This window comes from Notothenia rossii (genome assembly GCF_949606895.1).
Source record: "Notothenia rossii genome assembly, chromosome: 11".
Classification (NCBI taxonomy): domain Eukaryota; kingdom Metazoa; phylum Chordata; class Actinopteri; order Perciformes; family Nototheniidae; genus Notothenia; species Notothenia rossii.
In genome coordinates this window covers 27,709,578-27,725,619 of record NC_136910.1, presented here as the reverse complement: position 1 = coordinate 27,725,619, position 16,042 = coordinate 27,709,578, and the positions used below count along the sequence as shown (strand labels likewise).

At 43.9% G+C, this 16,042-nt stretch overlaps 3 protein-coding genes across 4 annotated transcripts in view; all 3 read right to left on the bottom strand.

The window, feature by feature from the left end:
- LOC307023979 (WD repeat-containing protein 91-like) overlaps positions 1-16,042 on the bottom strand; it is a 51,029-nt gene that overhangs the window by 9,436 nt on the left and 25,551 nt on the right. The gene's annotated exons all lie outside the window — the stretch shown is intronic.
- LOC307025374 (piggyBac transposable element-derived protein 2-like) lies at positions 1,182-4,077 on the bottom strand. 2 transcript variants are annotated; one of them, XM_079660006.1, is made up of 2 exons: positions 3,539-3,988; positions 1,182-3,195 (listed from the first exon to the last, which is right to left on the bottom strand). In XM_079660006.1, the coding sequence occupies exons 1-2, from the start codon at positions 3,720-3,722 to the stop codon at positions 1,520-1,522; spliced, it is 1,860 nt and encodes a 619-aa protein (XP_079516132.1). In that variant the 5' UTR covers positions 3,723-3,988; the 3' UTR covers positions 1,182-1,519. The 2 variants fall into 2 exon arrangements, 1 of the variants encoding a protein (XP_079516132.1); XR_013804141.1 differs by lacking the exon at positions 3,539-3,988 and adding an exon at positions 4,005-4,077 and having other exon boundaries at positions 3,070-3,195.
- Positions 4,848-6,704, bottom strand: LOC307025283 (SCAN domain-containing protein 3-like; the record flags this gene model as incomplete). Its single annotated transcript, XM_079659921.1, has 2 exons — positions 4,848-4,970; positions 5,070-6,704. 2 exons carry the CDS (start codon positions 6,702-6,704, stop codon positions 4,848-4,850), a joined length of 1,758 nt encoding a protein of 585 aa, XP_079516047.1.

Genomic DNA, 16,042 nt, shown 5'->3' with positions numbered 1-16,042 from the left:
AATCTGGTGCACTTTGATTTTACAATTACTAGAGATCTGATGTAGGCAGTACAACTCTAAAACGCCCATATGAAAAAGATCGGTTTACATTTTAATAATCAAATAAGTATATGAACATAACCAATAACCTACCATAGCCAATAACAAATAAATGTAGCTTATTTTATTTTTGTTGTTCATTCATATCTTATTTTACCTAGTTAACATTTATTTATTTATGCATATATTTGTATCTCTCCAACTTTAAACGATATTTTTGGATTACTATCCTATACATTGGAATGATTTCAAACCTGTTTTTATTTATCCTAATAATCATAAAGGAGTGCCTTGGAAATATGTGTTTACATAATTTGTGGTCAAAACGTTTGAGACCCACTGAGATAACTTAGACTAAAATTAACTTATCTAAACACTCAGAGAGTCCTTAACCTCACTGAGCCTCTCAGTCTGACAGGAGAGCTCTTCTCCACCCTGGTTGTAGAAAATTCTACTTCTTATATCCGTTAGCGCTGCTAGCACCAGATTCTAATAACAACAGCGTTGGTACCGGTGCGCCCTCTCTCTCTCCCTTGCTCGCTCCCACGCTCGCACTTTGGCTGTGATAAGCCAACATCCGCCACTTTCATAACTTACAACGCCCATCGTAAAGAGCAAATGAAAAGTGTAACAGGGGTCAAAAGGGTGTTACTTTTACTTAATTATGAATGTTGTGACATCAAGGCCGAAAATTTGGATCAGCGCCAACGGTCAAAACGTTTTTTTCCCTCCCAGAGCTACCAGCGCAGCGCCCCCCAGATCTGGCGCCCTAAGCCAGGGGTTCCCAAACTTTTCCATGCCAAGGCCCCCCAAAAATCATTAGCTTCTGGCCGGGGACCCCCTTTGCAAACCCACCAACAATGCTACAAAATATGTCACACATCAACTTTAACCCCTTGACGCCTGAATTTATATGCAATTATGTAAAAAAAAATATTTTATGTGTTTTTGCTTTCAAGCAGATGCTAAAATAAGTGGAGATTATTAATTTGAATTTAGCACATAGAATAGATATAATTTTGGGTATGATGCAAATTAGCGACAACAGGCATTAATGGATAAAATAGTAATTTGGGGTATGATGCAAATTAGCGACAACAGGCATTAATGGATAAAATAGTAATTAAAACACATTTCCCATATCAGGCATGTAATTCATTTTATTGATGCCAACAAATAATTTAAATATAAATAGTATTCATTTCATGACAATATGTCAACAGACATGCAAAACTCATGACAATGACAACAAAACCACAATAAAAAAACAGCGTGTTGAACTGTTTGTAATAGAGAGAGTGTGTGTGTGTGTGTGTGTGTGTGAGTGAGAGAGAGAACGAGAAAACACTTAGAGTGAACAAAGCTGTCTTACTCATGAAGCTGCCATGACATGTCAAACAGACATTCAAAAACTCATGACATCATTCACCATTCATTATAACAATGAAAACAATAACAAGAACAAAACAGCTAAGGTGTCTCACTGATGGAAATCTCTGAAGCAGTTGTTATTTTTGTTCAGGCACAAGTGAACATTGCACTTCGAACACTTGATCACAGTCTGTCCCCTACAGTTTGGGAGTTTGCAGCGCTGTCGTGAACTTTCAACCACTGGCCAGTGACCCACAGCATCTGCGCGGACTTCCTGTGCTGGTATGGCCTTGGCTGGGCCTCTGTGTCTTTTCCTCTCAAACTCTCTTTCCAGATCTGATGAAGGGCGTCCCCTCTTCTTCTTGGACAAGTCCTTGCCCTGCATGCAGAGAGCTTGTGCAACTGATGTTCTGAAGGATAGCAGATCCCTCTGCTTCTTCTTCGGGATATTCAGGGATTCAGAATCACGCCGATACAACAGCCAGCTGTTGACAATGGCCATATCCACAAAGTGAAAAAAGAACCTATGGTAGTACTTCTTTGACCTAATGTGGATGCGATAATAGGCAATAAGTGCATCAAGAGCATCAACGCCACCCATGAACTTGTTGTACAGGCTAATGATGTTTGGGCATTCCACAGTCATTCTCTTCTTTTGCTTTCTGTCCCATCTTTCCACAGTGGAAACAGGCTGGGCACTGGCAAAAGTGCTGGCAACAATCACCCCTCTGTTGTCAAACCATTTCACAGCTCTAACTTCCACATTTTCCACAACAGCCTGTTTCTCCTCGAATGTCCCTCTGCCCTTTTTCTTCATTTCTCCGTCCGCACTGAAAGTGCAGCCTTGGAGTCGATTTTGCCGCACTGTGCCAAGGGCAGGTATCCCGTTGTTTGCCAGAGCTACAAACAACTGCAATGAGGAAAACCAGTTGTCAAAATATAGCAGGTGATTGAGTGCACCCTGAATGACTTGTGCAAGCTTTAGCACGATGTTTCCGCTTGCCCCAATGTCTGGCCCGTTTGGTGGAGGGTCAGATTTCCCTGCAAAGATGTCAAAGGAATGCACCAGCCCCTTTGTGTCACAAAGCACAAATATTTTATATCCCCATTTGTGTGGCTTGCTGGGGATATATTGCTTGAGACTTGATTTGCCTTTGAAAGGCACCATTTGCTCATCGACACAGAGCATTTGATCTTGCGGGAGAGCCTGGAATTTTGGAAGAAGTGCATCAATCAGTGGCCTGATTTTGAAAAGTCGATCCTCGTTGTTTGGTGTCATGTTGTTGTTGAAGTGGATGTAATGTTTAATTGCCTCCCATCTGTCACGGGGCATCACATCAGCCACATGTGGTAGTCGACATGCACTGGACCAGTACATTCGGGATCGAGGTAAGTGCAGAATGCTCATGTAAACAACTGTGCCAATGAACTGTTCCAGTTCATTACGATCCAATTTCAGCGCACAGTTTGGATTATTTTGGGTGCAGTATAGATTGCTCTGTTCCACAATACTGTCTAGAAGCTCTGTGTCAAAAAAGTCTCTGAAGTATTGGATGGGCAGTCTGACTGCATCGGCCTCAGGAAGAGCGTCTTGCCAAACTGGGACTTCTTTCTGTCTTCTTGCTGTCTTCCACTCTACCCTCTGTCTTTTTTGTTTTGTAGCAGCTGCTGTGGTAGCAGCTGCTCTCGCAGCAGTAGCTGCAGAACTGGTGCTAGGGAACGCATCAGAGTCTCCATCAGTGCTGCCACTGTCATCACTGCTGCTGCTGATGCTGCTTTCGTCACCTGGTGTAAAAAAAAAAAGGTCACTATTGAAAAGAGCAGACATTTTTATTTATGATTTATGAGTACAGTTGTAAGACAGAAAAGTTCTTTGAAAACAGCTTTCCATACTTTGAGGTCAAGCAAAATGAAAGAAAAAAAAAGCCACTATTGAATGCAGACATCGTTATTTACATAATACAAAACATGTAGGCTACTCATTGTGACATCCACAAATATTTGGCTAACAACAAAAAGCTGCACAATATTATAACAATATTCAGCGTTTTCCCACTGACTTTTCTGCCAGTCTCGCAATGAATGGGAAACACTGATATTATAACATTATTACTACTATTCTCATCACCTGGTGCAGGTCTATAATCCTCATCCTCATCACTGTCTCCACTCTCACTCAGACAACTGTCCTCACTATCTGATGGTGGAACCCTGGTTTGTACTCCAGGAGTTCGTTTTCCATAAAACATGGATGTGTTCATTTTTTCTCCTGAGCAAAAATAAAGGGCAAAAATTGCATTTATATTCAACATTGTAACTTTATAAGGATTATAGAAAGTTACTAGAATTGTATTTCCTATAGAAATTGTGTATGACTACCGCTAAATATAGTATTGTTTAGATACGGCCGAATGTAGCCAATATGAAGCCGATTGTAACCAATGTAGACAATATGGCCGAATGTAGCGAATTCGCGACACACAGAAAAACTTGAAATAACTTCTGAAATATCTGTCAAAACTATTCTATTCTGCTTCGTTAGCTGCACAAACAAACAATAAACAGCAAACATATTTTTTTTTCCAATAACTTACCTCAAATAGGAACGTATCTATTCGTATTTGCCTTCTCCACTCATTAGCGTCTAACAGGATGTGCCCGCCTTCGTCGACCGGATGTAGCTCCCACTTTGACCGGTCCTACTAGAAACAAGTGCTTTGCAAAACGTTCCTAGGTCCGTATCGAAGAGACATGAACCGGCATTCGGGGAACACATGCACGATCTCGGCTGCATTTTTAATAGAAGCGGTTTGAGGCGAATTCGCGACAATAGGCGTTAAGGGGTTAAGAACGTTTTTGTTACTTTTATTCTCTATTCAATACTGTAATTATTACATTTGTTTAGCATGAGAATAATATTAACAATATGTTTTCAACACAGAATAAGATTTGTATGGCAGGGCATCTTTGTTCCACCACAATGTTTTTCTTATTATAGACACTATGTTGCAATACATTTTACCCTACAGAAAATATATTTACATATGCAAGAGTTTTTTTTTTTTGTCTTTCTTGCATTATGTCTTCAAAAGTTTTCAGTCAAAAAAGAAAAAAAATCTATTAAACTGACTTGGTTCTGTAAGTTCAACACTATATTCCCACTGAATAACAAACCTTTCAACAAACTGTTGATGATACAAAAACAGAAAAAAGAAACCAAACCTCTCTTTTGTGTGTGTGTGTGTGTGTGTGTGTGTGTGTGTGTGTGTGTGTGTGTGTGTGTGTGTGTGTGTGTGTGTGTGTGTGTGTGTGTGTGTGTGTGTGTGTGTGTGTGTGTGTGTGTGTGTGTGTGTGTGTGTGTGTGTGTGTGTGTGTGTGTGTGTGTGTGTGTGTGTGTGTGTGTGTGTGTGTGTTGGAAGTGACAGACAGTGATCACACTAGTGGGAGGGATGGGCTTGGTGGCTCCTACACAGTCTGTCAAGCCTGGGCTTAATGTCTGTCAGTGCCATACGCATGTCATTGTCCACATGTAGACATGCTCTATGTTTAGTTTTGAGTACCTTTAAAGTTGAAAAGCCAGACTCACACAAGTAAGTTGTTGCAAAAGGGAGAAGGCATTTCAGTGCCCTGTCAGCCAAGGTGGGATAGTCCTTTCTTACATGTAGCCAGTAGTTAGACAGGGGAAGAGCCTCAAAGTTTAGTTTTAAATCCCCTGAGTTTGTCATCTCAATCAGCTCCTCCTGTGACTTTATGTCCAAACTAGAACCGACACCGGGGGAAAAGGGGTTCCTAACCCAGTTTAAATGTGTGTTTTCAAGGTCAGGGAAATAGTCTTTAAAATATCCTTGGAGGTGCTCCAGGTGGGACTGGATCATTGGAGAGATGGAGCCCAAATCATCACATGACAGCAGCTCCTGGTGAAGTAGTGGGAACATCTCTGTGACTCCCTCCTGGAGCTTGTTTGACAACAGCATAATCTTTTTGGAAAAAGCACGCACTTTGTCTTGCACCTGCAGTATGTACGTGTCACGTCCTTGCATGCTTTGGTTCAGTACATTTAGATGCAGAAAAATGTCTGACATGTATGCAAGTTTGCGGATCCAGGTTGCATCAGTGAACCGCTCTGCCAGCTGATGCTTTTCAGAAGAGAGGAACTCTCCAACCTCCCTCCGCAGCTCATAGACACGGTTCAAAACTGCGCCCCGTGACAGCCAGCGCACGTTTGAGTGAAGCAGCAGCCCCTCAAAACGGGCGCCCATCTCATTACAAAGCAGGGTAAACAGTCTGTGTTTCAAGGGGCGGGCTTTAATAAAATTCACCACTTGTACAACCTCCTGTAGTACCTGATTCAACTCGTTATCCATCCTTTTTGCGACAAGTGCCTCACGGTGGAGCATGCAGTGTGTGGCGACTACATGCGGGGCTTTCTGCTTAATGAGAGCGGTCACTCCACTGATCTTGCCGGTCATTGCCGCGGCTCCGTCCGAACACACCCCCACACAGCGGGCCCAGTTCAATCCGTTAGACTCGATGTAATCGTCCAAAACTTGAAAAATATCTTTCCCAGTGGTTCTTCTTTCAAGTGCTTTACAAAACAGTATTTCCTCGACAAATCTCTCCTGGGAAATAAATCGAATGTACACAAGCAGTTGGGCCTCATTCGATATGTCTGTGCTCTCATCTAGTTGAAGAGCGAAGTACTCGCTGGCTCTCACCTGCTCCAAAAGCTGAGCAGATACGTCCTGCGCCATGTCACCAATCCGTCGGCTGACGGTGTTGTCCGAGAGTGGGACAGCGTCAATTTTTTTAGCAGCATCCTCGCCAAGCAATTCTCGGACAATGTCTTTGGTAGCTGGTAAAAGCAAATCCTCTCCGATTGTGTGAGGTTTTTTTGCACGAGCAATGTGGTATGAAGCTAAAAATGATGCCTTGAGGGCCCGCTCGGGAACGGTAGCTTGCTGTGTGAATGCAGCAGATTGCCTGGCCAAATGCTCCTCTTTACGTCTGAAGAAGTCTGCCGTTTTTTCGGCCTCTGCCGGATGTTTTTGCATCAAGTGACGCTGAAGTTTCGAAGGTTTTAAACACTCGTTTGAGAGGGTCTCCAGACAGAGCACACACTTCGGGCAATCATGGCCATTTTTCTGTATGGCTGTAAAGCCATACTTAATGTACGCTGCCTCGTACCTTCTGATTTTAATTGGCCAGGAGTTCTTAGGTTTTTTTGCAGCAGTGTCCTCCACAGCAGGGCTGTTGGTCGGTTCCGTTGACCTGTTCTTTGTCAAAAACCTGTCCATTTTGAGCTAGCTAGCTTGCTCGCTTGAGGAGCAAAGCAGCTTGATAAATGGCGCAAACCGCCAGGTCTAAACATGACGTCATGGCGTCGTGAACGATGTTTTGACTGGTAGGCAATCAGAAAGATGACTATGGCAAATTATATGTTCCATTATTATAAATTATATTTTATAATTATGATTTTTTTTTAAAAATCAGATTTAAAATATTTATTAAAAAATAATTAGAATTTTTTTTTTTTGTCTTTCCTTTTTTTTTCTTATCTTCCCTCCAATTTTCTGAGGCCCCCCTAGCGCCCCCTGGCGGCCCCCCAGGGGGCCGCGGCCCCCACTTTGAAAACCGCTGCCCTAAGCGACCGCCTATGCCAAAAATCGGCCCTGCCTAGTACATACAGTGGCAATGTCTCAACATTTAGCAAAAATACACCTTTATTGAACATACAGTAACACAAATACTACAAATCCACATAACAAACAATTAAAAATGAAAAAGGGTCGCCAATTATTATTATTTTTTATAAAAATAATTTTTTTTTTTTGGGTACCTGGCTGGCGCCCCCTAGCAGCGGCGCGCATATTTCAGCAGCGGCGCTACACCGCCACTATTTGTATATAGGGGAAACACTGGTCATTGCCAACAAAGGATATATAACAAAATATTGAGATGAACTTTTGTTATTGACCAAATACTTATTTTCCACCATAATTTGCAAATAAATTCTTTAGAATTCATACAGTGATTTTCTGGATTTTTTTTTTCCTTCTCATTTTGTCTCTCATAGTTGAGGTATACCTAGGATGGAAATTACAGGCCTCTCATCTTTTTAAGTGGGAGAACTTGCACAATTGGTGGCTGACTAAATACTTGTTTGCCCCACTTTATGTGGTATGGACTAATCAGGTGTTTTATTTTGCTTTGTAATAAGAAATATAGTAAAATATGAATGTATATTGACCTTTGGACGGTATAATAGACATAGCTGTTAGGCTGAAGGCAACATGATGTTTAGAAGAATAAGACTACCATGATGTCCAATCTGATCCAATGTTGGGATATTTGGAAAGGTTCTTTTATTTGATTATTAATCCCATTCAGATTTCTTCACTTAGAAAATGTAGGCTGTTAGCACTTTGTTATCAGTGGATCAGTGACACTATGATGGTGGTTTCTACATGTTTTGGTCATTTGAAAGATTTAAATATTTTCTGAGAATATGTTTACATTAAGCTAAATGTTTTATTACTATCTGATAATAGAAAAGGAGTTGGATACTCCAGTTAAACTGCTACTGATTCAGATACAGCACCTCACTTACTGCAGATACTGAGTACACATCTGACAACAGGCTCTGTGTTCACTAGGGGTGTAACGGTATACGTCAGGGGTCGGCAACGCGCTGGCACGCGGCACCGTAACCAGTGGCACACTAGAAATAAGTGGAATAAGAGTGCAACATATTTAAATTGTATTTTCGGATCCTGAACGAGACCCCCGCCAGAGCGCGTCTCCCTGTTACCTGCAGAAGGAAGCCATGCACGCAACGCAGCCCCGCTCTCTTTAACTCCAGGCGACTTTCTGCCGCTTTCCTCCGTGGTGCAGTGCAGGGGCCTCATTTATAAAGGGATATACGCTCAAAAAATGGCGTACGGCAGTTTCTACGCAATGTTTGCGATTTATAAAATACTAACTTGACGGGAAATCGTGCGGTCCTCCACGCAAACTCTAACCCATGCGTACTGAAGGAGTATTTGAATTATTTGAAGTATTAAAGTAACGTGGTATGGCAGGAAAGTTCAATCTGGTGTATTCCTTTTAATGTCACCTTATATATATGCATGTGTGTTAAATTAGAAGGGACAAAGTATATTTTCCCTCCCCCAATATATTGAGGTGAAGTCCTTGTGTTTAGAGAGAGATGTGAGCAGGGGACACCCTTATTTGGGGATAGTGCCAAGACGCTGGAATGTTTTCCTCGTAAAAGAAGGGTGTGCGTTACACATGCTTGGAGCAAATGTGTGTGTGTTTTCATTGCAGTAAATATATGTGCTACATGATTACTGGTCAACTATACCTCTGTTCTTATTCTTTCATGTGCGGGTACTAAATGGCTACAAACATTGTGGAAAAATTAGCTTAAACATGTTTTCTTATTCTATATGAAATGGAAGCAGCTTTTATGACAGGGACGAGAGAGCTGGGGGAGGGGACACATTCCGAAGAGTTTCAGCATGTCAATTATCAGGGAAATCGACTTGTTTTCAATAGATGTGTGTGGTTAATTACTTTGTATTAATAATAGCAGTATGTGTAAAGGAAGCTGGAAATATGCAATGTGAAACCTTTTATTTGAAATAAAGATTCTGCAGGGAATATTCTTAAAGAACAATAGCTCAAGTGTCTGGAAGAGCTGCAGGCTAAATGAGTGTGCGGTACTTTTTACTGCTTGAGATCAGAGCTGATGATTTCCTCTTGTTATTATTGTTTGAGGTTAAGGTAACTCACATGTGTTATTTGTATAATCCAACTATAAAAAACTATATCTTAAAACTATCTTTATAAAATGCCAAAAGTATGTGAAACTTGCAAGGAGGGGTTTGTTATCTCGAATGTAAGGGTCGCCTCTGGCTCGCGCTGATTGGCTGTCTTTTCTAAGTGGAGGACCCCTCGGGGGGGGGGAGGGGGGGGGGGGGGCAGCCGCATAGCTCCTCCTGGGGTTTTGGATATAAGCCGATGTTTTCTTTAGACCAGCCTCTTTTTCTTCAGGCTGACCAGGAGAGTAGGACAGGAGAAAGAGCAGGAAGTATTTCCTTTGTGTTTGTATTGTTACTTTTTATCATTAAAGCAAGATTATTGTTTAACTTGTATTCTGGTGTTTCTTAATCCCTTCCTTTTTACGAATTTACCCAGCTTATCAAACGACATGCGGAGACGAGGTTGGTTTTAAACATCCTCCAAATCTCCAACAAATGGTGACCCGACGTGTCTGAGTGGGGTGTTTTCGGGGAAGAGACCACCAGCAGCAAGCGGACGGAATAGTCCAGGGCTAAACATCTCGGCTTCTTCTGACAACTAACAACAGAGCTCTGACAATAACAGGTAAACAGATGCCAGTTTAATTCGAAATCTGTGATTTGACCATATTCCAAATTTTAGGGTTGTCAGACGAAGTTTACAGTGTTTTTATAGTAACAATGCAAATGCGTGTTTTAGTTACAATAGCATATTAAGTGCCTGCAGGCCAGAAGGGTATTACAGTCCCTGCCTTGAGAAGTGGAGGTATCGAGTCCCCACAGTTGAAATAGGATATTAAGTTCCTAACGGGCCAGAAGGGCATTAAAGTCCCTGGCTTGAGAAGTGGAGGTATTGAGTCCCCACAGTTGAAATAGGATATTAAGTTCCTAACGGGCCAGAAGGGCATTAAAGTCCCTGGCTTGAGAAGTGGAGGTATCGAGTCCCCACAGTTGAAATAGGATATTAAGTTCCTAACGGGCCAGAAGGGCATTAAAGTCCCTGGCTTGAGAAGTGGAGGTATCGAGTCCCCACAGTTGAAATAGGATATTAAGTTCCTAACGGGCCAGAAGGGCATTAAAGTCCCTGGTTTGAGAAGTGGAGGTATCGAGTCCCCACAGTTGAAATAGGATATTAAGTTCCTAACGGGCCAGAAGGGCATTAAAGTCCCTGGCTTGAGAAGTGGAGGTATCGAGTCCCCACAGTTAGACTGCCTGGAGTAGTCACTTAGTAGTATTAAGTCTCCATATCAGACTGACTCAAAATAACGAATCCACAGCTCGACGGGGCGGGGGACTAGTTATTTATGTTATAAGTGATCCAAAGGAGAGTAAAGCAACCTTCAAAAACCAATTTTGAAGTGACCGGACCTCATTAATCCTTTGTTCTGTGAGGGTTGAATCTATGAAGCCAAACGTCACGATAAAGAGTTCTGTGAGCCTGGGTACTACTCCATGTCAGCGTCACATCGTTGAAAGACGGTGTTGAAGCGCGCTGAGAGGCTTGCTAAACTTGTTGAAATAAACATCGGACAATAAAAGCTGAATAGACTGTACGGGGAATTTTTCTGTGAATATTTACTGGTCAGATAAAGAAGCAAAGTTTGAGCCTGCTGCTTCCAAAATCATTTCTCCCCTCAGTGAGGTGGAGCTCATTCCTGGTCGGGTGCCGCCATCTGGTGGCAAACAGGGTGTGGCACAGAAAGGACAGACTAGCGGTTCGAGTATTGCTTAATAGTATAGTTTGTTGGCTCCATCTGCTGGACGTATTTTGTAGTATCTCTTGCAATATTGCGTTACACCTGGAAGACGCTTTAATCCAAAACAACTCACAATAACTGCGTTTCACCAGGAACATACAATCAAAGAAGACAGGATCATTAAATTATAATCAGGGTTTATAGGTGCCAAAACATTTCGAGTGCTACTCAACTGGCTTTCAATAAGCCAGTCCGCTGCTCCTATATAAGCGCTTTATTGGTACTTTTCTGTTATTACATTTATCACTCAAGGTGGAGTTCAAATACATGTGTTTATACACTCAAACTATTTACACGTCTAGACAAAGGCAGGGAAGTTAAATAAATACAATAACTACATTAGGAGTGACGACGAGCATTGTCCTGTATATCACAAATTACTAGTGAACACATATTAACCTAGTCAGATAAATACACGCGAAGTCAATATGGAAGGGCAGTTCAACAAAAGTGATTTAGACGTCCCAATTCCCGGGAGTTTCCGAGAACAATGGGGACAGATTGAGGGATTGATTCTAAGTGGGACAAAACAGGGGGACAAGAAGAAGGTTTGTGCCGACCTTGGGTTCCTCCATGATAAAATGATAGAAGAAGATAGAGTGGGAGGGGAGGACACTCTAGGAAATTTGGGCTCAGCTCTGAATCTGTATGAGCGACAGCTGGTAAAGAAACTGGGTAACCTAAACGAGCAGAAGCCCGGATTTTTTGCCCGTCAGAAACTAAAGGAAGAGAAAGAGGCGGTTGATAAATTAAGGAGGATTTGCCACAACGCAGCAATTGTCAGGAAGGGGATGATTGTGGTTCGCCCCCCAGTCAACAATCCCCCAGTCATGGTAGCAGCCCAAACACAGGGGGGGGAGTTTCAACGCTCTAGTGACGTTGGCACTCTCCTGTTCCCCCAGGACAGTAGGGACGCATGCGTGCTGACACCACCACCCACAGATGACGACATACATCAATATGTTGCAGAACGTATCGCATTTTATAGGGATATGACTCAAAAGGACACCTCGGCCTCAGACAGGAGGAGACGAAATCTCAGCAGTGCTGTAAATAACGGGTGCACTGCAAGAACGGCTAGTTCAGGAGAGGGGTCTCAGACAGGAAATGTAGGGGATCAGGATGTCTCAATTCAATCCCCCCTGATTTATCCGGATTTATCCAGTGTATCTCCACAACCGCCTCCTTACTCTTCCCCTGTCCCGAACGCACCCCCCAGGGATAGTCTACAAATGACACTGACAAAAGTGGGCTCTGGGTCAGCCCAAGAACAAGCAGGTGTAAGGGGGGGTAACTTTAAAATAGTGGGTAATGTTTCGCTAACCCCTTTAAGGAAGATCTCCATTAAAAAGGGCGAGAGCAGCCCCACACCGGAAGAATTGATCGCCATTGTAGAAAAATATGAGGAGAGGGAAAGAGCTTATGGTGGTGCGGACCATCAGGATAGGGAGGGGGTCCATTGTCAGGAAGCGGAAGAATTACTGAGAAGAGAGAAGGAAGAAATAGAACAAGTACGTCAGGACAGAATGAATAGAGAGCAGGAGGGCGGTAGCCAACAACAAGCAGGTGGGGAAGGGTACAGTGAAAGTTCTCCCAAGGGCGAGGGCAGTTTGAGTGACCTGCCGTTCCAAGAACGGCAGGCACAAACAGGCCATTACTCCACCAGCAAGGGAGGGGCATCGGGGGATGAGAGTGGTGAGTGTTCCTCTGGAGCAAAACAGGGAGATGTCAACTGCAGGATGTGCAAGAGCAAGGTTAAGTACATAAATATGACAGGAACAATCTCTGAACTGACTGCTACACAGGTCCTTGCACTTCCCCGTAGGAGTTTGAGATCCCAACACACCTCAGAAGACCCCACACCTCTTCCCTTTATTGCTCCAGTATTACAGGCTCCTTTGGTGGCACTCCCCAATGGGAATACCGCTTACCACCCTTTCTCACTAGGAGATGTGCACGCACTAGTTGACAAAATGCCGCTACCTACTGAGGGAGGGAGACATTGGATGAGAAAGTTTGCTGATATGTCAGTAGGACAAACAATCTGCCTTGGAGATTTCAGGAGGATATTAGCACAACAGACTTCCAGCCATGACGTAAAGAAAGTTGAGGAAAGATCAGGAACAGTAACAATGAACGATAACCAGCCTATCTCTTCCAACAACATACACAGCTTGCTGAGCTTGGCAATGAGAGAACATTTCCCACAGACGGGAGGAGGTTACGGCTCACTGTCTTTCACGTTCACACCTGGGGAGGCCGCAGCAACCATGTTGCTCAGGTCACGCCAACAATACATAGTAGCTACTGACTGTAGTCCAGAAAATAGTGACCAACATATGCAGATGTTCCGTAAAGCAATATTAGCAGCAGTACCTGCCGAGATTAAAGCTCTTATGGAGGACAACCCAGAAGTTGATCTACTAAACACGCAGACATGGGAGCGTCATCTGGGCCATTATGTAGGAAAATTTAACAAACAACTTACAAAGAATAAAACGGAGGAAGAAGAGTTAAGAGTGCAACTGCTCCGTACTCAGCTAGAAATAGCCCGTAAAACAGTTCAAAATGAGAAGAAAAGTGCCAAACAGCTGATTGTTCATCCTGTGGCGCCGGCAGAGCAGGCACCGGGGCCGCAAAACCCAAATGGGGGTTTTCCCAACCAAGGTCCATTCTATAACCAGCCCCAATACGGCTACAATAATGGTTTTCAGCAACAGAGGGGCGGGTTCAGAGGCAGGTCTAGGGGTAGAGGAGGGTTTCAAACAGCTCCAGGAATGTACCCATATCAACAGAAGGCGTGTTTCATCTGTGGACAGACCGGCCACTGGTACAAGATGTGCCCGAAGGGAACCCCTCCACAGGAAGGGCGGGGACAAGGGGGACAGAGAGGGCATGGACAAGGGAACAGAGCAGATATGCAGTATGTCCAGAAACCCCATGAGGCAGCCCCACAGGCCCAACACCAAGACCAGGGTCACGTTGCACCAAATGTGATGGCTGCTCCCTATGACCAGTTTGTCCAGTACGAACAAGACTATTACCCACCACAATGAGGTCGCCCAGGGAACCCAGAATGTACGGGCCTGGCGGACCCTTACATGGACATGACTGTAAAACACGCAAAATTACCGTTCCTTGTTGATTCAGGAGCTCGATATTCAACTATCAACTCCCCCGTTTTTAACACATCCAAGTCCAGTAATACGGTCTCAGTCATAGGGTTTTCGGGAGAAATAGAGCAGGTGCCGCTCACTACGCCATTAACCACCAGAATAGCGGGCCAGCTATTTCTTCATCAGTACATTTTGGCACCCCAAAGTCCGGCTAACCTCATGGGGCGGGATGTTCTTATCAAAGCTAACGCCTCGATCCTCTGTTCCCCCGACGGACTAATAATATCATTCCCAAATGGCACTCGCCTCAATTGTTCACTGTCAACCATAAAGTCAGCTTCTCAAATGATGTTGGCCCAATCCACTGCAGCAGAAGCAACTCAGCAGGCCACTATATACTGGGGGTTGCTCGACCGGCCCCAAGACAAGACACCAGGACTATTTTCCATTTTTCAACAATGGAAGCCGTGGATTAACCTCCTCAGGCCTTATGGTTCCCCTCCAGATCCTCCCCATCTGACGCTGAATTATGATAGAATGGACGACCAAAGTTATGCATATGCGTATGACGCAGAGGTGGCTATGTCCATTTGGGACGTAGCCACAACCAATTTATTTATGGGTCAAGCGGGGGTGGCTGCATCTGTTGAACTCACTGATGAGCAACTCTATTGGTACCGTATGTCAGCTGAAGCCACACCACACATCTCATTAGCTATCGGGAGGGGCTATGAAGCCAGGGAACTTGGTCCTATGGTAAAGACACTGCTAGAAGTCGAGGATTGGGAACCAACACAAATAGCAGCACTCACATACTCTCCCTCACACAAGGCTTATGCTCTAAAAATCTGCACACAAGAATGCATCTTCATGGAGAGACACGAAGTGGAGAGACATCACGGTAGAGAAAAAACTGACCATTCATTTACTGAAGACATGTTGCGTGACCTCCCACCTGACCTGTGGGCATCTGACTCTCATGACGTAGGTTTCTGCTCAAAGGCTGCACCAATAACATTTGAAGTGAGTAGCACTATGCCTGTATATCAACCACAGTACCCTGTTAAACCACAGGCCAAAGGGGGAATCAGCAAGGCAGTTGAGGGTCTGAAGAGAGCAGGGGTGTTGGAACCCTCACAAAGCGAGTGGAACACTCCAATACTCCCGGTATCAAAACCTAGCGGGGAGTACAGAATGGCTCATGATTTAAGGACCATTAATGCTATTACAACTACAGCTCTGGTACCAGTGCCTAACCCATACACGGCTATTTGTAATATCACACCTGAACATACCTGGTTCACCTGTATTGATCTGGCCAACGCTTTCTTCTGCATACCCCTGGCGGAGAAGATGAGGCCTATTTTTTCATTTACAATGGGAGGGGAGAAACTACAGTACACGAGACTGCCCCAAGGCTTCAGTCTGTCTCCAGGAATATTTAACAAAATACTCAGGGAACAGCTAGATGGCGTTTCATTACCAGAGGGGGTGGTGTTGATCCAGTATGTAGATGACCTTCTCATTGCAGCACCCTCCGCAGCCTCTTGTTTAGAGGCCACCAGGAACCTACTGGTTCGCCTCCATGCAACAGGGTTCAAGGTCTCCAAGAAAAAGCTACAATGCACCCGTAAAGAGGTGACATTTTTGGGCAGAGTTATCTCTCCAGCAGGTACGGGCATGTCAGCAACACATCAGGAAGTTATATTGCATCACCCAAAACCCAGGACAGTCAAAGACATGTTATCTTTTCTGGGTCTCACAGGCTACAGCAGACACTATATCCCAGAGTATAACCCAAGAACAGCTGTACTGAGGACACTGATCAATGAGAAAGGCATGCGCAATCTCACTGTCACACTGGACTGGACACAAGCTGCAGAAGCTGCGTTCATTTCTCTCAAACAATCCATGTCCCAGGTCACCTCTCTCGCCTCTGCATCCTATGCATTGCCAT

Coding starts and splice junctions, on each gene's coding strand:
- LOC307025374 (XM_079660006.1), bottom strand. CDS start 3,722: ATGTTGAATATAAATGCAATTTTTGCCCTTTATTTTTGCTCAGGAGAA. Junction 3,196..3,538: donor GGATTATAGACCTGCACCAG/GTGATGAGAATA, acceptor TTTTTACACCAG/GTGACGAAAGCAGCATCAGC.